At 37.4% G+C, this 27,971-nt stretch overlaps 1 protein-coding gene across 1 annotated transcript in view; it reads right to left on the bottom strand.

The window, feature by feature from the left end:
- RNF217 (ring finger protein 217) overlaps positions 1-27,971 on the bottom strand; it is a 138,573-nt gene that overhangs the window by 30,583 nt on the left and 80,019 nt on the right. The window contains exons 2-3 of the mRNA XM_032862444.1: positions 16,505-16,738; positions 1,683-1,847 (exon numbers count right to left, since the gene is read on the bottom strand). Coding sequence (XP_032718335.1) covers positions 1,683-1,847; positions 16,505-16,738 — 399 coding nt within the window. The remainder of the gene's footprint in view (positions 1-1,682; positions 1,848-16,504; positions 16,739-27,971) is intronic.

The raw sequence follows: 27,971 nt of genomic DNA, 5'->3' as shown, positions 1-27,971 counted from the left end.
AGCTCACCTAGCCTGTGACCGGTTCAAGGTAACCCCGAGCTGTGAGCTCACTCCTCGGCTCTGTCTTTGTAGCCGGCTTCCCCGTTCTAATACCTGTAAGCTCGGCGACACTCTGACACCCCAATCCTTCTGTGACCCTGCGGGACCTGAGGCCACGCTAACCCCGCGTGGGCTTCACCCCGGTTAAGCCTCTGGAGCGATGTCCCTCAGCGGAACAGACTTTTAAAAGTCCTGATTTTGTGCTCTGTTGCTCCACCGCTTTCCGGGAGCCGGCCCCTCCCCCCGCGGTCTATCTTCCCATCGCTTTGGATTCACTTCTCTGCCAATCCTACCTTTCAGAAAGTGGTTGATTTTCTGTTTCTAGAATTGCTGTTCTTCTTCTCTTCAATCTCCCGTTGGATTTGTAGGTGTTTGCAATCTTTAGATAAGCTATCTAGCTGATCTCCCGGGACCTGAAGTAGTCTCAGCCTGCTACTTCTCCGCCATCTTGACTCCTCCCCTACAATGATTAATTTTTAACCATTTTCTGAGAACTCAAATTTTATTTATCTGGTGCTAAATCTCCAGAAATGAATTGTAGAAGGATTTCTAAAGATTAATTTGGCAAAAAGTGGAAAACATACATGGTAGAGTGTACATATGCACTCTATATACATATGTGTGTGTGTGTGTGTGTGTGTGTGTGTGTGTGTGTGAGTATATACACACACATACATTTAGTTTTCTAAAGTGAGCTTTGAGGAAAAAAAAAAAAACCTCCAAATTTCAACAGATCTCTACCCTATAAGTATCGAATCCACCGTTTTCGGGCTGGATTTACTTGCTGATTTCTCTGTAGGTGAGTCTTCCCTGGCTGCTTGCATGGTTGACTTTCAACATCTAACTCTCAGCTCAAATATCTGTTAACTCATGATTTCCTGCCTGATAAGAGAAAAATGAAAAATGGGATTCATAAAATCCCCAAGTCCTGACTTCAACTATTAGCTACTACAATTTACAAAAAGCAAACGTTCAGCTTACTATAATCCTAAAGTGATAAGCAATGGAAGGGGAAAGAAAAACAAAGGACTGCAAAGTTTCAGAGTTTACCTAAATGAGAAGTAATTACAGTGCACATGGCAAACTAGAAGTAATACTTTTATATGATTTCCATGCTAACTTTTCCCTATACACACATCTCCATTTTTAAATGGAAAATAAAATCTTTGAAGTTTAAAATCAGTAATTATATGAGGCCTCCTTAAATGTGAAGAATAACGCAAGTAAGAAGAATATACATTGTTTATATATAATATGTTCCATTTAGTTAGGTAATATAATTACTCTTCTAAAATGAAATAGCAAATACCCTTTTTCTCCACACCTGCATTAAGCAAGCCATGCATGTTGGGGCACCTGAGTGGCTCAGTTGGTTAAGCAACGACTCTTGATTTCAGCTTAGGTCATGATCTCAGGGTCATGAGATTGAGCCCCAGGCTGGGCTCCAGGCTCAGCGGGGAGTCTGCTTGAGATTCTCCCCCTTCTCTTTGTCCCTCCCCCCACTTGCATACATGCTCTTTCTCTCAAATAAATTAATTTTTAAAAAGTTATACATGTAATCCACTTCAATATTGTAAATATTACTCTTCAATGATATCCAGATGCACATGTTTCTTTTCTTTCATAAAAGTTAGTTATCTCACCTTGCACTTTGGACACTTCTGGGCATTTCTCTGTCCATGCTCAATTTCGCTGGCCCAGTGACGCAACAATTTGTCCCCTTTTTTGTACTCCTTGCAGTTAACACCTTCATGCCAAGGAGAATGGCACTTAAAACACCAGACGAATTGGCAAGTGGGGCACTGGATCTGTATAAGGAAAAGTAATATTAAGCACTAGCAGACATATTGAGAGTGTTTAAAAAGATACAAATAGTGATGCTTGAGGAAATTAGCTAAAAGATTATAATTTGTCCAGATTTAAAATACTGCTCCCTCTACAAGATTAAACTACAAGAAGATGTGACTCTTAGGATATTAACGGAGGAAAGAATGGCTTTGGTATAGATGATAAGGCTGTCTGCACACTATACTGGAATTAAACACTGGGTCCTTCTGGAAATCATTTTGGCCTTATGAAAATCCTCTGGGTTGAAGCACAGAGTAAAACCTGAAGGCTCACAATACCTCTAATCTACACACTCAGGCTTTGCCTTTAAATCCACCTTTCCCTTGAACCAACTTCCCAGGCATTTCCATTGCTCTTTTTACCAATGGCTTTATTCACTTTTAAAAATCAAAGCCTCAAAAAAAAAAAAAAAAATCAAAGCCTCATAGATGCTCCATCAAATGAAAAACACACTGGCAAATAAACTTAATAAACTACTAAACCAGCATTTGCTAGCAAGTACCCTTTCAAATAAAGGATATGCCTCATTTGCTATTAATCTAAGGGAAGTTAATTATAAAATCAATACAAAGGATCCCTATTAGACATATATCTGTATGGGGGTCCTGTGGCCTGTGCCTACAAAACCATCAAAAAGATGTCTTTGTATTTTCACTATATGAGAGTGTGTGTTTATATTTATTGAAAATATTTGTCTTCCACTTGACCTGGAAGACATTTTATCGGGCTTCCTTTATTTTGAATGACAGGGAAGTATCCCATTATCATACAGTATTTCTGGTCTTCACTATCTAAGAACATATGGGCATAATTTGATTTTCTCAGCCCTGTTTGATTAAAGTGAATGAATAAAATGTTTCACTATGAACAACACTGCTAACTACTCTTCTCTGCACTCCAATATATTATTTCATGCAGCGTGAATGAATTTACAAGTACACTCTGAAGATTAGTTAGAATTTCTTTTGTTAAACTGTTGACAGTATCACTACTTACTTTTTCAGAAAACCACTTTTTGACACAAAGTTTCCAATATGCAGATTAACCACAGAGCAATTATATTCACAGCTCTTATGTTTATAACTCAAAGCAGTACAGTTTTCACTAATGTCTAGAATAGGTAATGTTCTTCCTATTTAAATATGAAGTAACAGAAGTACTTTTGCTTTTAATTTATATCAAAACAAAATAGTATTTTGTCCTAAAATTTTAAACATCATGTTTATTTATTTGTTGAAATTCTGTCATGTGTAATGTTTGTATTGCTGCATAACATGCAGTATTTATTTTTACCCACAAAATAATGCTACAAAGTAGGTAAAATCACAAGTTTACAGACAAGAAAACTAACACTCACAGAGATTAAATAACTCACCCAAAGTAATATAGCAAGCTTGTGTTAAGAAGAAATTTAAACATAAGTTTGTCTGGCTCCAAAGCCAGCATTCTTTTCACTTGGGCAAACACTCCCTCATACTAAACAGTATTCTTTCTTTGGCAATTGAAAACCAAAATGTTAGCAGCCAAAGGTCATGTGGTTAAGCTATTCAGTAAGTCAGAATTCTATATGACTACCAACATACAGTGAATTTCGAAAATCCTTTTCAAAATTTTACTTACATAAATTAGGAGACTCTTTGGTTAAAAAAAAAATCATGTTGCTATTTAGTGCTTTAAAAATCAACATTTTTGTCTTCTCTGATCATTAAAGTTAAAATAAGTCATTTTAAAGAACAATGAATTGAAGTGGGTAAACTCCAGCTACTAAAATGATATAAAATGATCATTTCTCCATGTCCTTGAACAATGATGAATAAATGTAAAAGCCATATGGGTCCTCCGTGAATGTCATCTTCGGATGTAATGAATGAAATGGGGAAGAAGTCAGAAAGACTTGCTTTTCCTCACGCATCTGCTATTCTCATAAGGGCTTGAATATTCAACTAAGTTCTCTTCTATTCAACATTATTAGTAATTCTGTCACTGACCTCTAGCACTGTCAAATAAAAAAAAATTCTCTTTGGTTCTTAGTATTTCTGAAATAAATAGAAGAGTGGATGAAACAATTTGACACTGGGATTAACTCTGTGGATATTGGACATCACAATGGTTTGAGGATTTTTGTGACCAAGTGCTGGATGGTCACCCCTATGGATCCTTAATGAAGAGAGTTAGAAATGTGTGATTGTCCTAATGTACCTGAATGATAAGGAGTCTAATACTTGGGTGTCTACACCAGTGACTCTGGTTCCCAACTTTGTGCAATAAACAGCTAAATCCCACAGTAGATCCTACTGCCAATCTTCACCAACAACATGGACTCCGTGGCAAATTGAAAAAAGTTTTGCAGCAAGCTCTCAAGTGAAGAGTACTCCTCTTTAAATTCAGACCCAACTGCCTATTGTCTCTCACTGAAAAAATTAAACTATTGCTTTGCTCTGGAATAAGATAATAAAAGGACTAATAGGAAGCCCTAACAACTCTGTTTTTCTGAATGGTCTAAATTCTAACTTTCTGGTCTGAAGATGCCTTATTCTATTGTGGCCTTAACCATATTCAAAATCGGCCTTATTAAAAAAAGACATATCAACATGAATGCTGCATCTTCTTTCACTCCTTTTTAAATACTTATTTCTCCACACGAAACACCATCTCACAACCACAGACCTCCCACACAGATTGCCTGCCTTCTCAGTAATTATATTCACAAAGAGGTCACTATAGTTCCAGCCTTGTTACTCAAAGTGTGGTCCAGGGACCAGCAACATTGGCATCACCTGGGAGTTCGCTGGGAACAAAAAAATCACGTCACAGCCCACACCTACTGAATCAGAGTCTGAATTTTCACTAGGTCTCCTGGTGATTCAGATGCATGCTCAAGTTTGAGAAGGTCTGCTTGCCCCTGTCTCCCTGGCCACAACTGATTCCACCAGCAATGAGTCCCTAAGCAGAAGCATGTATCCTCGGGCTGGCAAGCAGTCTGTGAGGTGGCTGGCAAGACAGATTTCTTTTTCTCTTGAGGAGTAAAATGGGAATACACATACACTTTACCTTTGTTGTGGAGACAAAGTTAAGAAAAGCTTAGTGACCACAGTGCAGATCACAAGAGACGGGAACAATAGACATTCACATCTAGTAACACAACAGAGGGGCTCTCATGCTGCTAGAGACAGTGTCCAATTCTCTGCAAGGTCTGCCTTGGTGGCTGCTGAGGCTGCTCTCTTGCCCTTCCTTCTTCCTGTGGAAACTTAGAGCAAATCTCATGAACTGAGATAGCTTGAGACAAAGCATATCTCTGCCTTTCGTAATTGGAGAAAGTCCAATTAACACAATCTGTCTATTGAAATCTTATCCAGATCAAATGCTACTTGCTTGGAGATGTCTTCCCTATCCTCCCAAACAGATTCAGTGTCTTTCTTAGAGAGCTCACATTCAACATGTAGATGTCTAATCTCTCTAACAAGCTACAAGCTCACTGAGGTTACAAAAGCTGTCTCAAGTATCCCCTACTTCTTGAGATAAGTAACAGAACTTCTGGCTCATGGTAGGCCCTCAAAGTTATTTGTAAAATGAATTGTTTGGCACACAGCAAGTACTATGTATTAGCTAATGTTAAATGAAATAAAAGAAAACCAACATATCTAATTTATGATCGGTGACTAAGATGGTATTATCTTTTCTTAGATTACCAGATCATGTTTACTAAATGTTTTATCCACGTGACATTTTACTGAACATCAAGATTGTGATCAAACTCTTCTACAACAGACAGGGCTGCAAGAGTTTCAAGAATAAAGTTATCAGAGTTAAGAATCTTGATTAACTTGTTCCAGAATCCATGAAAGATTAAAAAAAAAAACCTTTATCTTAAATTTCAAGCTTCTTAATTTCTTTAGTTTTTCTAAAAATCTGGGCTACTATGACACTCACAAGATAATTTAAATGCACTGACTTGTCTTAAACAAATGGTATTTTCTCTTGACAGTTCATGCCAAATAAAAAAATAACCCACAAAATATGGAGTTACAAACCAAAAAGGACCCCAGAAATGTCTTTTTTAACCTAATTATATACACTCCTATATACATAATTATTTTAAACAAATCATGAAATCATTACTTATCAAACTTAAAATATTAGACAATATCTATGTTTGAAATAATCATTGCAAATATGCACTAACTCAGTCTTCCAAGAAAAAATTGCTTTATTAGAACTACAGGGTAAGACAGATACGCAATAATGAAACGTACTCATCGATTCATTTGCCCGTTCAACTAATATTTATTAAGCACCTTCAAGTAGCAGGTACTGAGTGTACTGTGTTAGGCACATACAAAAGAATGAAAACACTTATCCTCAAGGAATTTATTGAAGATGGACAGGTGCAAACACAGAGAGCTATCAAACCATGTAATTACTGCTAAAAGAGAAGCCTGGACAAGTGGGAATCATGGGAAAGGTGCTTCAGGGAAGATTGGGAGGCTAATGTTCAGAAAGAAGGTGGCCTTGAAGGCTGAATGGGATGTCACTGGGGCCAATGCTAGAGTAACATTTCCGGCTGAGGGCCCAGCCTAAGCTTCCACAGAGGCCTGAAAGCACCTAGAGCACTAGGGAGAGAGCAAGGGTTCTCATGGGGCCCAAAAAGAGATGGCACTTCAGCCGCTTCAGTCCTGAGCCTTGCTGAAGTGTCCAATAAACAGGGTTCAGTTAGTCTTATATTTATGTTCCTACACCCTTGATGTATCTCTCAAAATACACTGTGGTCTAGGAACTTCTTAAATGAAACATAAAACTTATGGCTGTCAGACTAGGCTGTGTCCTAAGGAAACTGATCAATATAGACATAAGAGGGAAATCTCGTGGTTATAAAAAGTTTTATAATAACTTAAGATGTCCTTCTTGAAGACGAGAAGATTGGGAAGAAGTACAGGGTATTATAGAGAGGAGAAAAGTAGTGTTTGATGCATGGCCTCATATACCTTCAAGGAAGCGCTATCTGCTCCCTTATCAGATCAAATCCTAAAGCAAGAGTGGCAGTGGAGGGAGGTTCCCCACAGGGCAAAACATGGGCTTGACTTCTTGCCTCCATTCTTAGTCCCTAATATTATTCCCTTAGTCCCATCCTACTTGGGGATATCTCCCTTAATACCGTATAGTGCTAGTAACATGCAAGCTGCATAAGGCACTGTTCCCTGAACACAGTCCAAAAGTGGCCCAGTGACCCTTGCCTTAATTTTTCGGAGCATAGCTGAAACTAAGCCGGAAAATGAAAGGGAAACTTTCCTAAAGGTGAGGGATCAAATGAGGACAACAAACAAATGGACAAACAAAAAACCTCAAAAAACTGTTAACACATGACAAGATAAACTATACAGAGTTGTAGTGGTTATTCATACAAACAGCCTTATCGACATCCCTCATATTGGTTTCCAGGATCCTTTTACATATGTGACACACTATTGCACAATACTTTCACTTTAGTACTGGCTTTCATTTTCAACTGAGAGGCATACTCTTCCAAGGGTTTTATTCTTTGAAAAGAGTCTTCTCTCCCTAATTTGAGAATCATTATTTCATACCAATCTATTTTTGCTTCTGCTGCCTGGAAACACCTTTAAACATTTATAGACTCTTCCTTTAAACCTAGAAAGCAAGACCCAGAGAAGTATCTTCCTGAATTTATTTCTTGTCTGAGGACCTACCTCTTCATAGATGAATATAAATAATACTAGAAGATTCTGCCTGATTGTGTAGTATAAATTCACTAGCCAGAGCAGATGGCATCACCCCATTCTCAACAAAACATCTATTCTGAAAACAACACAGTAAGGCTAACATCTCACAGAGATAACCCTCCTAGAGTAGCTGGAGGGCCATCTAATTATATAGTGTATCTGAGGAAACGGGAGGATGGTCTGTGACCAACAGGAGAAAGCAAGAGACAGATCTCAGCTTGAAGGTAACAATGAATTCTTGAATAGAAAGGAATGATTCTCTAAGTAGAAAGTTTCTTAAAAATGGAAGTGTTTACCAGAAATAGACCCTCAACTCTATGGTGAACTAATCTTCAACAAAGCAGGAAGGAATGTCCAATGGAAAAAAGACAGCCTCTTCAACAAATGGTGCTGGGAAAATTGGACAGCCACATTCAGAAAAATGAAATTGGACCATTTCCTTACATCACACACGAAAATAGACTCAAAATGGATGAAGGACCTCCATGTGAGAAAGGAATCCATCAAAATCCTTGAGGAGAACACAGGCAGCAACCTCTTTGACCTCAGCCGCAGCAACTTCTTCCTAGGAACATCACCAAAGGCAACAGAAGCAAGGGCAAAAATGAACTATTGGGATTTCATCAAGATCAAAAGCTTTTGCACAGCAAAGGAAATAGTTAACAAAACTAAAAGACAACTGACAGAATGGGAGAAGATATTTGCAAAAGACATATCAGATAAAGGGCTAGTATCCAAAATCTCTAAAGAGCTAACCAAACTCAACACCCAAGGAACAAATAACCCAATCAAGAAATGGGCAGAGGACATGAACAGACATTTCTGCAAAGAAGATATCCAGATGGCCAACAGACACATGAAAAAATGCTCCACATTACTCGGCATCAGGAAAATACAAATCAAAACCACAATGAGATACCACCTCTCACCAGTCAGAATGGCTAAAATTGACAAGTCAGGAAATGACAGATGCTGGCGAGGATGTGGAGAAAGGGGAACCCTCCTACACTGTTGGTGGGAATGCAAGCTGGTGCAACCACTCTGGAAAACAGTGTGGAGGTTCCTCAAAAAACTGAAAATAGAGCTACCCTATGACCCAGTGATTGCACTACTGGGTATGTACCCTAAAGATACAAATGTGGTGCTCCAAAGGGGCATGTGCACCCGAATGTTTATAGCAGTAATGTCCACAATAGCCAAACTATGGAAAGAACCTAGATGTCCATCAACAGATGAATGGATAAAGAAGAGGTGGTATATATATATATATACAACGGAATACTATGCAGCCATCAAAAGAAATGAAATCTTGCCATTTGCGACGACGTGGATGGAACTAGAGGGTATTTTGCTTAGTGAAATAAGTCAATTGGAGAAAGACAACTATCGTATGATCTCCATGATATGAGGAAGTGGAGATGCAACATGGGGTTTTGGGGCATAGGAAAAAAAAAGAAAAAATGAAAGAAGATGGGATTGGGAGGGAGACAAACCATAAAAGACCCAATCTCAAAAAACAGACTGAGGGTTGCTGCGGGGAGGGGGGTCAGGAGACAGTGGTGGGGATATAGACATTGGGGAATGTATGTGCTATGGTGAGTGATGTGAAATGTTTAAACCTGGCGATTCACAGACCTGTGCCCCTGGGGATAAAAATACATTATATGTTTATAAAAAAAATTTAAAAATTAATAAAAAAATGGAAGTGTTTGATCAGTGGCTGAATGGCCACTTGTAGGTATTTTGTAGAGAGGACTTATGCACATGTAGATGGTTGCATTAGGTTCCCGTAAAGATCTGAGAGGGTAAGTATGGCAAGGTAGGAGTACAGAGTGTGGTAGGTGAGAAATGTATAGCCCTAACATCTTCCAGACCATTTCATAATGAGCACCAGACGTGGCTTACTTTTACCCACTCTTTAGCATGTCCTCAGTGAGGAATGATTCTTCAACTTCTCTCTTGTGCTGAAGACCCAAGGGATGATGTAGTGAAGAAAAAAAACAAAACAAAAAGTTTTCAGTCCCATTGTAGGTCAATTTATGGTAGCTATGGGCCTTGATTATTATAATTATTATAGGGTTTTTTTGAACATCAAATGTAGGTTAGGATACTAAATGAATTCTAGTCTTTGGTTTTTGTTGTTTGAAGTTCAAGTAAAGACTCCATAAAATATTATGGCTAATTTATACAGCAATAAAGGAAACAAAGAACAACTTTAGCAAAGCACCTCATTAGTAAAAATTAGAGAGAAAAATGCATCCTAATAGAATTTAGTGGATCTGCATCATAGCTGGATATTGCACTTTTTTTTTTTCAAAGTTAGCATATATAACACACCCTTTGTTTAAGCTGGCTTCTTTATTTTTTTTTTTAAGATTTTATTTATTTATTTGACACACAGAGAGAGAGATTACAAGTACGCAGAGAGGCAGGCAGAGAGAGAGAGGGGGAAACAGGCTCCCCACTGAGTAGGAAGTCCGATGCGGGGCTCAATCCCAGGACCTTGGGATCATGATCTGAGCAGAAGGCAGAGGCTTTAACTCACTGAGCCACCCAGGCACCCCTAAGCTGGCTTCTTTAAACCAGGCTAGACAACTCCATCTTTACCTTCCTCCCAAATCCATTCTAGCAACAATCATTGAAGAAACTACACTTGTTTTCTATAGCCCCTAACATCAATGATGCATTAATGCCAAGAGAAGTTGGTATGTGTCACAGGATAAACCTATCTTGCAGGGCTCATGCACAGTCTGATTCTCAGTTTATAAACATTGTCAACTTAAAGCAATGGTGTTGGGGAAAAACTAAAGAGCAAAGCAGCATGCTTTTTACAGGAAACCCTTAAACGTTTTTACACAAACGTTTTACAAAAATAATTCTCAAGTTATCTTTACTAAAAGAAAGCTCAAGCATATTGATTGATGGATTGATATAAATAAAAATTATTTACTGGAGGCACAACTGAAGACGTGCAGCTGGGATCTGAACAAAGGACTGGCAGGGGCCCAAAAGTAGACATAGTGGGAAGCCACTGTCACTCTTAGCGCCAAAGAGACAAAGGAGGAGAGAGGTTTCTGCAGCTCAGTGAGAATTAGAAATATGGGGGAGGGACCACCTAGCGGGAGGTACAGTCCTAGAAGGACATAGCTACCGCCAGAGCTTTGTACTGAATTAGGAAGGGAGTGAGGAAGCAACGTTATCTACTATTCTCTCCTTCCACCCTTTTGTCTCCTGCCAATGGCAATAGTTGGCTGAACCCAAATAGGAATTGAGATGTAAAAAAGTCTGGAAAAGCCATTCAAAGGGGCAACTTTCTGGAGTACAGGACAGTTCAGAGAGGGCTGAATAACAGACACAGGAAGAGGGTAAATTGAGTATTACCACAATTCCAGCCTTCCACTTATGCACATTTTAAAGTACATTAGTTAGGAACAGCAAACCCATTGATTTGATTATAAAGACCTTAGAAAAGTTCTTTTACCACACAAGGAAATAATGTATTTGCAGTTTTATAAAATGTGATTTCTTCCCAGAGGTTTTAATAATTAAAAGAGAGGGAAAAAAAGACAGCTAACTATATAAGGTAAGAGCATAGAGGGAGTTTCCCCAGGACATTTTACTGTTTTCCTTTTCTTTCACTTTACAATGAATTAAAGCACCGCTCTATGAATTTTCAAGGTTCTGTTTATTATTTGTGGGAAGAAGAGTGGGGTTTATATTAGTTTTGCCTCAAGGAAACCATAAAGAAAATGACCTCTAACACATTCCCTGTGTTGGTTTATGCATTCCCTTCAACCTAGTCCAAATCAGTATAAAGAGGGGGACATTTTCTTGGTCTACGCTGGGAAATAGGAAAGAAACTGAGAACTGCCCTTATCTCAGTACAACTCTTAAGGCATAAAATGACTATTTAATCATTTGTAATTCTCAACTCTTTTTCATGAAAAAAGATCACTTTCTCTACCTCTCAGAATATGTTTTATCCATTTCTGTGAAAGTCACCTCCCTCTGCCTCAAGCTCCTCAAATATTAATGCTTGTCATCAGATCCCTTCTCATAAGATCCATACTTCTTAGAGATCTCTTTGAAGCCCCAAGGGTCTTCAAACTTAACATCATCAATACATTTCAAACCGAATTTGTTTTTCACTCCCCAAGCCTGTTCTTCTTCTTCAAGACATGGTCAATATCATCCCTCCTTTGTTCCCACCATCCATCAGTGACCCAAACTTTCATTCCACCTATTTTGTTCTTGACTCCTCTATCTCCATCCCAATATCTCAGGGTTGCTTATTCTGTGGCCACTGCCTAATAATGAGAGCAAACGTGGTAATTTCTAGCAAATGTTGAGCACTTAGGATGCATCAGACACAGTGCTAAGCACTTTACATGTGTGACCCTGTTTAATCCTTAATCTGCCCTTCTGACAGGTACTATTACTAACCCCAGTAAAACATGTGAAAACTCTACTCACAGGGTCAGAGCTCATATGTGGCAGACTGAGTTTAAACATAGTTGGAAGCCAGTGCTCTGACCCACCTTTTCCAGCTTGGAAAATTAAACATTTCAAAGCTCAGTTTACTCTTATTGAAGTCTTTCTAATCTCTCCTGTCCTTTCTTCTCCCAGTGATCTCAGCATTTTCTACCCACATTTACTACGGTACACATTATTATATATGCATTGGCCCGTTTATTATTTCCTCCAACAAATATAATTTCAGAGTGCAATCTATCAGACACAGGGGTTGACACAGCTTTTCAGCAGTCAGCATGCCTGGACCTGGCCTCCTAGAAATGAGTGGGAGAGACTTTAAGCAAATAACCACACAATAACACCATAAAATCCCAGATGATAGTAGCTATGGAGAAAAACTTCTGGTGCTGGGGATGTGTCTGTCACCAGGCATCACATGAGCACCATTAAAGCCACAACTTCAGCATTTTCATTTTCCCATCGCTAATGTGTTCACTGTATTGATATGCAGTTGCACTAATGCATCCTAGGAACTGTTTCGGTGAGACATTAGATTTTTTTATTGGATTTGAAATTAACGTTGAAGAAATGGAATGGTGAAATAGTTTGCCTCATGACAAGAGTTGTACGAATAAGAAGACAAATATTATTAATGAGAAAGACTGAATTTGCACAAAGGCAAAGTTGTCTCAATGTAATCTCTCCATTCAAGAATATACTTGTCCTATTTGATACAGTAGTAGTTTAATGGAGTTCAGAACATAATGAAAAGCTCTGTGTACTCAAAATTTTGTTAGAAGGGAGATGTTGAGTGAGGGCTTGGAAGCACGTATTGGCACCTAGAAGTTCTTCTTTCTGCTTGTTGATATATTCTGTTTACTCCCTTTTCAATTGCAAAGTACAAAAAAAAAATTAAAAGTGGTATTTACTATTTACCTATTTAAATGAAATCCTGCACATGATATTTTAGATTTCAAATTTCATGTGAGATGTATCAAAAGGTATTTCCTGTTATAAAATAGCTGATATTTCCAAGCAATTTTAACCTTCTATTTAAGTGCTTCTCAATGACAGAAATCATAATAAATGTTCAAGAAGTGACATCTTGGATCACAACATTATATTTCAATGACACAAAAAGAGTAATATTGAAATACCTATTATAAGGGTTTCATCAATAGGTACAAAACCCATTTAGGCTGTAAACAATATTATAAAGAGATTTTAAATTGCTAAGACATGTAAGACATTCATAGTAATCTTTCTTTTTGTTTCTGTTGGGTTATGACTCAGTTCATTACATTCAGGTATTTGAATTCAATACTCTTAAAGTTATAATGGACTATACCATTTGGAAGTAGGGTCTGTTATTGGGAAAACAGAATTTTTTAAAATAGGGCAAACCTAAAAAATAGCCATTCATTTACCACAGAGAAGAAGGATAACAGTCTCAATGTAGGGTGGTATGCTATAACCATGAAAGTCACAGTTGATTTGTTGATGCATCCTTGTCCAAGCTCTCCTTACTCATAATATCCAGACAGGTATGGACATGCAAATCAAGTAGTTAATGTTAACATAAGAGTTTACAGTTTAATGATGGAAAATGCTATCTGAATGTTATAGTAAATACTAAAAATCTTTGCTTCAGGAATTGTGTGACTTATCCCTAGAACTTTGTACTGTATAGAATGGGGGGATTATTTATCTTTTCAGTTAGAGATCTTCTCTTCTACAAGAGTAAAGATGAGTAATAACAGTAATCATCGCCCAATTTTGTGGTAGCTATATTTTTCTTGAAAATTCTTTAATAGTTTTACTTTATATTGAGATTTTCATCCCTCACCCATTACCAAGAATTTCCATTGCTTATGACAAAATGTTTATTTTGTGTTGAGTTGCTCCTGTTCCTAAAGCAAATATCCTTCTCCTCTGTTCATCAGAAATAAAAGACTGAGCTTACTAAGTTTGAGGTCTTTATTCATTTGCCCCCTACATCTCTTCTTACCTACAACCCAACTGATGGACATTGGAGGAAGCCTGACATAGGAAAATGTTGTCAGGATGCCCTTGGTTCACTCAAAATTATACAAATATTGGATCTTATATTTTTCAATTTTTACATATTTCCTTCTCAATACATGCACATTCTGATAAATAATGCTCATCATCAAAGGACTTAGTGATCTGGGGGTGAAATGGGATCTATAAAATTTTACTACAGCTATAATTGCACCTTACACTACACCTTTCACCCATTTCATAAGAACAGTATATTTTTGAATGATTTTCACTTTGACTCTATGCATACATGTTTTAAATACCAAAATTCCAAAATAGTATAATCTGAGTTTATATACATATATTTTATAAATATATATTAATTGTATCAACATATATTTTATAAACAAATAAATTACACTAAAATATATTATATGTGTGTATATATATACATATATGTACATATATATATATGATTCCAAACAAAATTTAGAAAAAACTAAAATACGCTGTTATGAGATAAGAAGTCCTTCTAAAACTAGCAATTTCTGATCACATCAACAACATAAAATTGGAATAAAAATAACTTAACCTGGGGCACCTGGGTGCCTCAGTTGTTAAGCGTCTGCCTTCAGCTCAGGTCATGATCCCAGGATCCTGGGACTGAGCCCCGCATTGGGCTCCCTGTTCTGCACGCGAAGCATGCTTCTCCCTCTCCCACTCCCCATGCTTGTGTTCCCTCTCTCACTGTCTCTCTCTCTCTGTAAAATAACTAAATAACTAAACTTTTAAGAACATACAGAGTCAAATAAAAGTATGCTTTTGTTATTAAGTCAGTATTCAAAATCACTGTGAGTGTATTATTTGAGTTATACCATTTTGCAACCTCAAAAAGGTACTTTTTAGAGAAGAAAAAAAAGGGGGGGGTGTTTCCTGCTAGTTATGAGCCTAGGCTTCACAAAGATAAGTAAATAAAAGGACTGACTATGAGAGCCAAGCCATTTCAAAGCCCAGTTACTCATTAAGAGGTTTTGACTAACCTGCTGGAGCTCATCCTTGCAACCCACGGAGGGAAGTACTTGCTGAACCATTGTCCCTCAAAGCTACAGAATGCATACCATACCACCACTGCTTCCAAGACCAGAACACAGGCTAAGACTTACCTTGAGCGGAGAGGACTTCACACAGCCTTTGAAATCACCTCACCCTGCCATTCTACTGTAATGACAAGGATGAAAATCTAGGGCCACAGACCTCCTCTTCCTGCTTCATTTACTGCAAAGGTTCCCAGTTCTGCTACACTCTAGCAACACCCAGTGAGGCTCAAAAATGTGCCAGAGTGTTCTTGGGGGTGGGCCCAGGGCACTGGTTGTCTAAAAGACCCCCAGGTAATGGTGAGGGACAGCAGGCGCTGTGAATCAGGGATTAGATCCCACAATGGCTGCCTTTGCCGCCCAGCCTTCAGTCTTGCCCTCCCATGACATCCACTATTCATGCTGCCAGAATGATCTCTCTGTAATGCCTACAGAATTAAATCCAAACTTCTGGGCTCAGTGTAAGACTCAACACGATCTGCTTTTAAGTACCTGCCCAGCTGCCTCTTGCTGGCTGTCTCCCCACCAGCCCCACCAGCCCCACCAAGCATTTGTTTCCAGTGTGGCTGCCTCAGCCTCAGGGCCTGTGCTCTTACTCATTTCTTCATTCCTTGCTCCAACGTGTTCTCCAATGTTTATCTGGTTATCTTCCTGGAGAATTGTGTCTTCTCCAAGAAGTCTCTCCTCACGTCCTAGCCTCTCCTCCTCCATCAGTGTTCTCAAAGCACGAGTGTACTGGGGTTCTTGTTTTTGTTTTCTTCTTTTGACTAATCATATTAAACCGTCATTTTAGAACATACATCTCTCTCACCTTCATTAGACATTTTTGGAGCAGGGACTATGTCACATTTGCCACTGCATCCCCCAAACTTAGCTTACAGTCTAGCTCATACTGGCATTTTGTACCTGAATGAAGAGCATTTTATACTATATTCATTTATTATAGATGGAGCCAGAAGACAATCACATTGGGTCCGCTGAAAAAGTCAAACTTACACTAAAAAAAAAAAAGGATTAATATTTCCTTAATATTTAGTAATAGCAGTGACAGTTACTTTAAAAGATTAGTCATTCCATTTGGCTACTAAATGAATTTTGAACATGGTTAAAGTCAAAGAAAAACTTTAAGGAAATCCTCAGGAGTGCTTTCTTATCATCAGCCTCCCCAAACCACTTATTTTCAGAATCACAGCCAATATATACTCACCTTAGACTTGGGTAAGGGAAGGAAGCCCACTTAATGCCCACCAAAAGTTGGCCTAATTTGGCATCATGTGACATCTAACCCACAACTCTGGTGAACATGCTTACTTTGTATTTGCTTTCTGATCTGGAAGGGGTAGGGATATGTCCTTTTTTCTTGAAGGTTGTAAAGTGCTTGCACTGAGGACATGGCTTGGTGCTGGAATCAATACGGCCAAGTTCCAGGAAATACTTATATTTGATGGAATCTTCATGTGTTAAGTTAAAGACAATCGTTCTTTCTTCCAGGAATTCAAAACATTCTGTGATAGGGCATTTGATTTCTACTTGGCCAAGTTGTACCTGTGTGAAAGAGCACATGGGAGACAAAAAAAGGCACTGGTTAACTTTCTATTTTCTCCTCATATATTATTGGTTATGTCATGATTACAGTAAAGGATTATCCATCATTTCTCAGGATTTCTAACATAATAAATGGTAATCACTTTGGTATCTACATTAGGCAGTACCAAAATAATCACTATATAAAGTTTCCAAAGCATTCTCTTATATTTGTGAACTTAAATGGACCTAAGCCGCAGGCTCACCAAAGAAGCAAATTATCATCCCATCCTTCTGGAAAAACCCAGAAGGATGGGATGATAATTTGCTTCTTTGGTGAGCCTGTGGCTTTAACTGCCTTTAGGGTAAGGCAGCTAAAGGATAAAAAGGTGGTTCAGATTTTCCAAGCTTACTGCAGGGTCTCAACATTAAACTTAGGTTGGCTTTACTATAAAGGAAAAAAAAAGGATTTTGAAAGTGTGTGTGTGTGTGTGTGTGTGTGTGTGTATATATATATATATATATGTGTGTGTGTGTGTGTGTATACATATATATATATTTATATCACCTACTAGCTTAACAATATTGCAGTAATAACCTCATTTTCCCTGACTATTCTGTGTAACGAATACACAGTAGTTTTTATGTCCCCAGAATCAGAGGAACAAGTAAGAAAATCACACCAATCACACTGGTTTTTAAAAAAAATCCATACAAGATCTGGCTAAAACTGACGTAATTTGTAAAATGAATTTCTTCCCAGGACCACAGTTAGGTTAGGAGAGAGGAGAAGGATGTACTAGAATGCTACATTTAGCATTTGGTATGGGATTCTAGATAAGGTTAGCATTAAAGATTACAGCAAAAGATAAAAGCATAAAGTCTGGACATAACCAAATTTCAAAAGATGAAGAAAATAAACTACTTAGAATTAAGGAGTTCCAAAAATGTTTTCCATAAGTATTGAACAAGAAGCGTTTACTGTATTTATATATCATGGCACCATAATCTCTTTTTGCATGTCCTAATATAGCAAAGGGAGGCAGTGAAAGTTCCAAATGGCAAAAAAATGCTAAATTGTTTCTTTTTCACTTGGGTGAACCTGACATTCTAAGAAGTCTGTTGACCTTAATGAGAAAAAGCCGACCATGAAAACTGAGGAAGGAATGAGGAAAAACTATGCTGTCTGGGAGAAGAAAAACATCACTACAAAGAACAATTGAAAAAACACACTACCGACATCATAGTAACTTTGCTTTTAACTTTGCTGTTTATCTGGCACAGACTGACGATGAATAGTTACAAAGCCACAGGCTGAAGGATGCATGGGATGAAGATACATTTGATATGAATAAAGGACATGAGCCAGACTGATAATGAAATGAAGGAGTCTGGCTTTAGATAAACCTTCTTAGGATCAACCTGCTGAAAGTATCAATTGCTACATAATTTTATACAACTATTGTACAAAACTCAATCTAGAAAGGTTTTTCAAATATCAGCCCAAAATAATATTTTTACTTTTTATGATGTCTGCTTATAGCTGCAATCAGATTTATTATTACACTCGTTAGAGTTATGAAATGTTATTATAAACCCAATTAAGTTTTCTAATACATTGTTTTCAGTTATAGCTCAAGACATAAATCCTTGGAAGATTTTTAAACAGATAAAAAAACCCACCTGTGACATTATTAGAAACTGGGTTAACAAAGCATTTAAAACCTTTAAAAAATGAATACATGTTTCCTCTTTTAATATTCTGTCAATGTTTATCAAGCCTGCTTCGGAGCCAGGTGCTGGGGTTAGGCACAGAAGTTTGCAGTGCCCATCAGCAAAGAGGTGATCATGACCCAGAGCCGTGAGTCTGCCTGACAGGTAGAAACAGGGTGTCAGGAGAGGACATGTGGGAGGCTCAGGAACTGACACTTTGGAGACTCAGAGGAGCCTTCTAGGAAGAAATGAAGTTTCAAGCGAGATCTTAAGATTAGTAGGACCTCGCCAAGCTGTGTGAAGGGGTTTCAAGCAAACAGAAGGTACAACATGGACAAAGGCCAGGTAGGAAGAGAGTATGGCACTGCAGCAGGGGTACTCCCGATTTTCCCCACCTCCCAAATGGATCAAATGTATGCTGCCCTAAGGTACAAGCATCCTAACCTAAGATGACAGCCTTAGAGCTCCTGAAAGAGGATCAGTAAGCTTGGACCACAAAGTCAGGTGTAGAAAGCTAAGGGCATACAGATGAACTGGAATCAGAGCATAAGGGCAAGAGCATGAAGCTGTTCCAAAAGTCTGGATGTTCTCATAACAAAATTAAAAAATCAAAACAAAAACCCCTCCAGTTTTCAGCAAGTGAAAAACAATTTCTTTTCACTCCACATAGAAGGAGCTCCCTTGGGCCATTTCCAGTGACTCGTGTTTATTGAGGAACAGCATAGTTTAGAGGATGGGAGTCAATTTTTTTCCTCCCAGGTTAATGTTTGAACCTGACCTCACTCCCCTATAGATTTATTTTAGCCATAGAAAGGATAATAATAGAAGCAGTGAGTTCAGAGCCACCCAGGGATAGTCAGCTCTTATAGAAATGGAATATAGTTTAGGGACCAGAACAATCCAAGGCAGTTCAAGGGAGCAGGTTCTCTTGTCACTTCTCCAGCAGTGAGTGCTCACACCACACCACTTTGGGTATGGCTTACCATCTGACATCCAACCAGAAGACTTTGTTTTCTTCAGTGTTTTTCCAATCTGTCTGCACGCCTATCGATTTCCATAGAACACACAATTTCTTCATGCTCTCAAACTCTCTGCATTTGGCTTATTCCATACCTTCTCTTCTTTCTGAAAGCTCCAAAATCCCTACCCCGCTGCACTGAACAAAATGATCTCTATTTTACTATGCAGATAGATGCAACATGATCATGGTTCCTCATCTTCCCACTATGAACTCTCTCTGAATCTATGTCTGTCCCCATCTTTTCTGCCCTCCTTCTTTTTCAAGTTTAGGGTCTGAATCAACCTCCAGGACAACTGCTTGAGTCTCTTAAAGGCTTTTCCGAGAATTCAAGTTTTATGGCCCACCCAGGATCTACAAAATTTGAATCATTGCTGATAAGCTAGTAATTGGTAGTTTGAAAAAATTACTCATACAGTTCTTTGAATTACTCATAGTTCTTCATACTATCTCCTTTTTCATAATAAAATGCTACTCATGACCTATGCAATCTCTTGGCCTCTACGTATCTTTCTCATAATAATTTCCTCAAAAAACATCACTAGCAGATTAGTAATCATGATTAAGCAAAGTGTATTCATTTGTGTATTCAACAAGATACGTGTTTCATCAGTTAACGGAAACATTTTTTTTCAGCATTTTAATATCTCAAAAGTCAGGATTGTTTATCATCAATAGTCTTCAGTATTGTGCCATAGTTTAATTGCAGTTTTTATTTTCTTGGTGGCACATAATATAATACTTCCACCTACAATTGATCATGTCTTAGATTTCAATGAAATGTGGTTTTTACAAGTTAGGCATCATGGTGGACTCTGGAGAAATGATGGGAGAGAGACACAGAGCTTCTTTTCAGGAAATGTGTGATAAGTAAATAAGCCAGGCAGTTCATAGTCAGTGCTAGAGGAAACTACACATCAGGGACGGTATCCCTAAGGGAGAACTTGGACGGGGAACTAAAGTGCCCATCATGCAGAGAAACTGGGGAAGACAGTCCAGGCAACAGAAGCAAGGACATGGCTCCAGGGTACAAGGTGTCTGATGGGTTTGTGTTCACGGAACAGAACTGAGTCATTAAGATACAGTCCAAATGAGCCAGAGCACACAGGCCTTGTTTGCTGTGATAGGAAGTTATGGATTGTATTCTAAATTCAACAAGAATCATTGACTGGTTTTATGAGGTGGAGTGACATACCTTGATTGACATTAAAAACATCACTTAGGCTCTTTCTGGTGAATGGACTGTAGAAGGGGAGAAGTGGAGACTGGGAGAATAATAGGACTCTGGATTGTACTTTTCTTCTTACCAGTGGTCTCTGACTGTTTCAGCCCTCTAGACAGTCGATGATGGATGATGCAACTAGGTGACAGGAGTAGCCAGATATGGGGCACATTTTGGAAGTGGAACCAATGGGATTTGGTGAGGGACCAGATATTGAAGATGAAGTTAAAGAAGGAAGCAAAGATAATTCTAGGATTTTGGCTTGAATAATCCGATGCTGGGCCAATGCTACTCAATGAGAAGTGTCTAATAAGATACAGTTTACATGGATATGTGATATTTGCTGGAAAGGATTCACTGCGAATTTATTATAGCAACAAGAATAAAGTTCATTAATTCATCCAAAAAACCATATATTTAGCTCCTACAATATTACATGTAAAAGACATAGGTCCAGGATATAAAGTAGCTTAAGCTATGAATCTTGCCCTTGTGGAACTTGAGACTACGGCAATCAAATTTGTGTTGATAGTCTCTTTTAGTAACTGATGATTTGATGATACTAATTCATTTAATATTTTACCCACTATTTAAAACATTTTTTTATTAGGGTAATCATAAGCATATGCAAAAATAAACAGACTGATATTATGAATCCTTAAGTATCCATTATCCAGTCTCAACAATTATCAACTCTTGGCCAATCTTCTTTCTTCTGTGCATTGACCCATATTATTTTGAAGCAAATAGGAAACATCATGTCATTTCATTCATGACTATTTCGGTATCGATCTTAAAAAAATCAGTTTCTTTAAAATACATAACCAAAGGGGTGCCTGGGTGGCTCAGTGGGTTAAAGCCTCTGCCTTCGGCTCAGGTCATGATCCTAGGTTCCTGGGATCAAGCCCCACATCGGGCTCTCTGCTCAGCGGGAAGCCTGCTTCTTCCTCTCTCTCTCTGCCTGCCTCTCTGCCTACTTGTGATCTCTGTCTGTCAAATAAATAAATAAAATCTTTTAAAAAAATACATAACCATGATACCAAATATCTGCTCAAATGACAATGATTCTTTAATATAGTTCAAATAACATGTCATCTAACTTCTGTCTTAAGGGTTTTATGTACTTACTATACTTAAAACAAAGACACTTTATTTAAAAAAAAACTTTATTTATTTGAGAATGAGAGTGAGAGAGAAAGTAGGGGAAGAGCAGAGTGGGAGGGAGGAAAGGGGAAAGAATCTCAAGATCTTTGTTGAGCACAGAGTTCAATGTGGGGCTTGATCTCCAGACCCTGAGATCATGACCTGAGCTGAAATCAGGAGTCAGATGCTTAATTAATTGTACCACCCAGATGCCCCCAAAGATATTTTGAATTTGTGTTATGTTCAATTCTAATACCAGTATTTATATCACTGAAAAATATATTCTCCAATTTTTCTGAACAAAAATATGTCTATTCTTATAAGACAAAATTACTTAATGTTAAAACAGTCTCCAAGTGTCTCCAGGAGACACTACTATTCACTTAACATTCAAGCTAAAAGGAGAATTTGCCACTTGGGGCAAATCAAAAGTAATTTAGTGACACAGGTAAGGGGGGGAAGCCTCTGGAAAAGTGTCAGTTTAATTAAATCATCCAAAGAAAAGACAGAGAACGTTTAAAACTTGGGACTTTGAAGCTCGATTTATCAAAGGTGTGCCTAATGACTTTGATCTTGGTTTTAAGTGTTGGTCATAATAGTTTACAGGGTGCCTCCAACTTTTGTTCACTTGATACCAATTTCCTCTTTCCTCAAAAAGGAACATGTTAATATGACAGAGGAGAATTGACTATCACAACAAAAGCAACAACAATCATGAAATGGACACAGCCCCTCCTACATGCCAAACAGTGTTTTTTGTTTTTTTTTAAGATTTTACTTTTAAAGTTGAAAAAGTTTAAAGTTTAAAGTAAGTTGAGTGTAGAGACACTCAACATGGTACTTGAACTTACAACCCTGAGATCAAGAGACCATGCTCAACCTACTGAGCCAACCAGGTGCCCTGCCAAGCACTGTTCTAAATATTTTCTGTGCATTAATTACTTTATGGAGCACCATAGAAGCAGATTCATTTTCAGGTTCATGGATTTCCCCATGATTTTATCATCAGTGAATACAGGAAAGTCACTGCTTTACTGATAAATATGCTTTTCTGTTTACTCAACAGTGAGTACAGAGCATTGTGCTAGATGTCTTTAAATTTTTTTTTAAACTAATGAAAAACATCAAACCAAATATCCCAGAAGTTCTCTCAACTCCAAGCAAGAATAATGTAAAGAAAAAACACCTAGGCACAGCAAGTAAAAGTGCCAACTACCAAAAAAGTATCTTGAAAGCAACAGAGGAGATGGATGGCTGGGTGGTTCAGTCAGTTAAGTGTCTGCCTTCAGCTCAGGTCATGATCCCAGGGTTCTGGAATCGAGCCCCCCAGCAGGTTCCTTGCCCAGTGGGGAGTCTGCTTCTCTCTATCCTCCTGCCCCTTCCACGTTCGTGCTCTCTCTCAAATAAATGAAATCTTAAAAAAAAAAAAAGCAACAGAGAAAGATCTTCCCAAACAGAAAACTTCAGCCCCAAGTGGGTTGCTGTTAAACTACTAAGAATTTAAGGATGAAATAATACCTATATTACACAACTATTCTTAAAGAATAAGGAAGTGGGTGTGCGGGGAGGGGTCACTGTTCAAGTTGTTTCATTAGGTCAGCAAAATCCTGATACCAAAACCTGATAAAGACATTGCAAGAAAGGAAAATTATTGACAATCTCTTCATAAACATAGATGCAAAAATCCGAAACAGAACATTAGTAAACCAAACTGAACAATACAAGAAAAAGATAATATATCCTGATCAAAGAAGGTTTATTGTAAGAAAACAAGTTTGGTTTAACATTCAAAACCAATTGGTATAACTCACATTAATAAGGGAGAAAAATCATATGATTATCTCCATAGAAAGAGGAAAGGTATTTGACAAATTCAACATTCATTCAGGTTAAAATCTTAGCAAACTAGGAAGAGATGAAAACTTCATTAAAATGATAAAGCATGTTTATTTAAAAAAAAAATAACCATCACACTCAATGATGAAATACTGAAAATTTTCTTCTTGAGATCAGAAATGAGTCAAGGATGCACTGCCACCATTATTCAGCATTAACTAGAGCTCATAACCAATGCAAGAAGAGAAGAGAAATGATAAAACAATAAAAAATGAAGAATAAATTCCTCCATTTCTTGCAGATTATATAATTACATATGCAGAAAACCCAAAATAGTCTACAGATAAACTGTTAGGATTAACAAGTGAATTTAGCAAGGTTGCTGAATAGGTCAACTACACAAAAAACAAATGTACTTCTATAACTGGTAACAAGTGATGTGAAAAAATATTTAAGAAATATCATTTATAGCAATATAAAAACATGAAGTATTAATAAATCCAAAAGATGAATAATACTATCCCACTGATATATTTGAAACATTTTTGAGACAATAAAAAGAAGCAAGTGAATGGAGGGATATATCTGGGTCTTGACTTGGAAGTTTCAATATGATAGAAATGTAAATTCAGTCATTTTTATGTATAAAATTTCCTGCAGCTTCTTTCTCTTTTTTTGAAGAGAAAGTGAATTCAAAATCACAAGCTGACTGTAAAATACTTATGAATGGTATGATAATTTTTTTTTAAGATTTTATTATTCATTTGAGAGGGTGAGAGTGTGAGCATGGGGAGGGGCAGAAGGAGAAGCAGACTCTCCGCTCAGCAGGGTGCCAGACGATGGGATACAGGGCTCCATCCCAGCATCCTGGAATCATGTCCTGAGCCAAAGGCAGGTGCTTAACTGACTGAGCCACCCAGGACCCCCGGTCATGATACTCCTGATCAAGAAAAACAAAGTAGTAGAACTTGTTTTACCATATATAAGATGAATCATCAAGCCACAGTAATTGCAATAGTATGACACTAGCATCAAGATAGATAAGGATGGGGGCTCCTGGGTGCTCAGTGGGTTAAGCCTCTGTTTTTGGCTCAGGTCATGGTCTCAGGGTCCTGGGATCGAGCCCTGCATTGGGCTCTTTGCTCAGCAGGGAGACTGCTTCCTTCCCATCCCCATGTCCCTCTGCCTACTTGTGGTCTCTCTCTCTCTGTGTCAAATAAATAAATAAAATCTTAAAAAAAAAAGATAAGGATGGATAATGATAGATAACAGAACACAAAAGGGTATCAAACAGAGCAACTTGCATATGGACAGCAGAGGCACTGACACTACAGGGCAGTGTGGAGGACAATTTCTTTCAATAAATTGTTCTGGTTTACTGAAATGTCCTCTAAAAAAAAAATGTCTTAACTTCCACCTCTAGCCACGTGGTATAATTCTAAAATATTAAACAATAAAACCTCTAAACAAGATTAAGGAAAATATCTTCATGATCTCAGGGAAGGGAAACATTTCTTACATGTGACACGAAAAATACTCACTAAAAAAACTGATAAATTGGGTTAAATAAAATTTAAACCTCTGCTCACCAACAGGTACTGTGGAGAGAGTGAGACTGTAAATTAGAACGGGAGAAGATATTTGCAATATGCAAGGACAAGGTTTTGTTCATCCAGGATATATAGAGAACCCCTCCATGTCAATAAGAAAAAGGAAGACAACCAACTGAATGAAAAAATAGTCAAGGCACTTCACAAAAGAGGATGTTCAATGACCAGCAAACACGAAAGTGTGTTCAACTTCATGAGTTATCAGGGAAATGAAACTTAACACCAAAATGACATGTAATTTTAAAGGCTAATTGAGTTCTCATAGCTAAGAGTCAGTAAAATAATGTTTAAAGAGTTAAAATATTAACGATATAATTCATGCAGTGTTAATTTTCTGTTTAATCATGCAACTGCGTTTTTCTATACACAATCACCTGTTTATGTTAAACTTCTTTCTCTTTCTTCTCACCCAAATTTTCATGCTCCCTTATTCATTTAATAAAAATTTTTAAATTTTAATTCAGCTTTTTGCATAACATCAGAAATTCTCATAATTCAAAAACCAAAAAGTATAAACTAGATAAAAATTAGCATTTCTCTCTTATAACCGTACTTGCATTCTATCCATCCCACTAAATGGTTGCTGTTTCCTTCAAGAAATGTTTTAGCACATATAAGAAATGCAAATATATGTATTTTGTCCCTTTTTAAATCCAAATGTTAGCAAATAATAATCACCTTGTTTTCTTCACTTGACAATATACTGTGAAGATATTTTCATATCACATAGGAAGGACTTCCTTGTTTTTTGTTTTTAATAACTGCTTGATTTCCACTGTACTATAACCAGCCTTATTTCTCATATTATTGTACATTTAGACTGTTTTTTGGGACATATTTTACTATGGCAAATAATGCCACAGTGAATACTCTTATATGTAAATTATTCACGTGTGGGCAAGTATATCAGTACGATAAATTCCCTAGACTCTTTAAGAGGATAACTTTCAAATTTTAAATATGAAGGGATTTTTCAAAACAAAGTACCAATGAACTATTTAGACTGAACTCTGGTCAGCAGGGAGCCTGCTTCCCCCTCTCTCTCTGCCTGCCTACTTGTGATCTCTCTCTCTCTCTCTGTCAAATAAATAAAATCTAAAAAAAATATATGTATATGTAATGTGTGCTTGGATAAACAGAATGAGTACATACTCATTTAACTATGATAAAATTCACTTTTTGGAAGACAAAGTTTTAGAACAGACGAGATATTTGGTCACCCATCAGAGAGGGAGATATTTCTAAAATAATTTTGAGTTTTTTGGTTTACATGTTATCCACTCTGATTTCCCCACAATTATGTTAATCTAAATAAGATATTCCAATTTTTTTATTTAAAAGATTTTATTTATTTGACAGAGAGAGAGATCACAAGTAGGCAGAGAGGCAGGCAGAGAGAAAGTGGGAAGCAGGCGCCCCACTGAGCAGAGAGCCCGATACGGGTCTCAATCCCAGGACCCTGAGATCATGACCTGAGCCAAAGGCAGAGGCTTAACCCATTGAGTCAATCAGGTGCCCCAAGATATTCCAATTTTTTACAATCAGAATATAAAGACACCTCACAGGTAATTTGCAAAAAGGACCCTGAAATGGAAATCAGAGGCAAGATTCTGCTGCTATGTATGTGGCTGAGTGTCCTTGAGTCAGGGAGCTCACACAACCAACACTCTTGGAAATGGCCTAATTCACATTTAGGATTCCCTGCTGTCTCTAAAATTGTGTATGTGTAAGGGGTGTGCTAATTTACAAAATTAAGCACTTAATTTAAGTGCACTTAAGCTTTACAAAGCTTTAGCTCTAGCTAAAAAAAGTTGGTAGAGTGCAGTAGCTAAAAGAGCAGATTCCAGACTCTGAGCATTTGTATCCGTGTAACCGGAATGGCAATGTACAAACCGAACTGGGTTGTTGAGAGGACTGTATGAGTTAATTTGTGTAAAATACCTGGAACAGTTCCTGACAGGGAAAATGCAATAAAAATTGGGTAATACTATCTTCCTTGATATTTAGAAAATAATATTTCACAAAAATAATTTTAGAAATTAAAAACTCTTATGATGCTTATTTCTTGAGAACATTTTAAATCCTGCACTCATTCATAATTCAGAACTCAGTATTCTCATTCATAATTCAGTGCTCTTCCTTCAAAAGCATATATTTAAAGGAATAAAGTACAAATTACATGAATATATTGTATTCCAAAAAGGAGGATTGAATGCTGAGGTACATAAGACAAACAGATTATGATTTACACCAAAAGTGCCCCCATTTTCTTAAAAATCCAACCAAGGGTGGAAATACAGACACATAGATATGGAAATATAGATACACAGTTCACAGTAATAAACAGGAAATGGCATTTTTCATTGATCTAGTACCAAAGTAATAATTAGCAATCCTCTGGTGGGGCAGGGAAGACAATTTTATTTTATTTATTTACCCAGAGGTTTAATTTCAGTAAAAAGAAACAAGTGAAAATTTCAGAAACTAAAACAACTGTAAGCTTTAAAACATTTACAGAACTCACAGGACACCTTTTACAACATCTATCTCTCCCTCCTCCTTAGTTTCTTTCTCTTGGCCCTCAAAATATGCTTAAATATCTTAAAAATGCCAAAAGCAAGGAAAAGAAAAAGTCATTGGTGGTCTAGTTATGGAAAAATATATATATTTTTTGCCTTCCATAAATTAGAGTAAATTCTCTGAACAACCCTG

Source organism: Lontra canadensis, unplaced genomic scaffold (assembly GCF_010015895.1).
Source record: "Lontra canadensis isolate GAN:19392208 unplaced genomic scaffold, GSC_riverotter_1.0 scaffold23, whole genome shotgun sequence".
NCBI lineage: Eukaryota > Metazoa > Chordata > Mammalia > Carnivora > Mustelidae > Lontra > Lontra canadensis.
The sequence above is the reverse complement of the archived record's forward strand: the minus strand, read 5'-3'. Positions and strand labels throughout refer to the sequence as shown.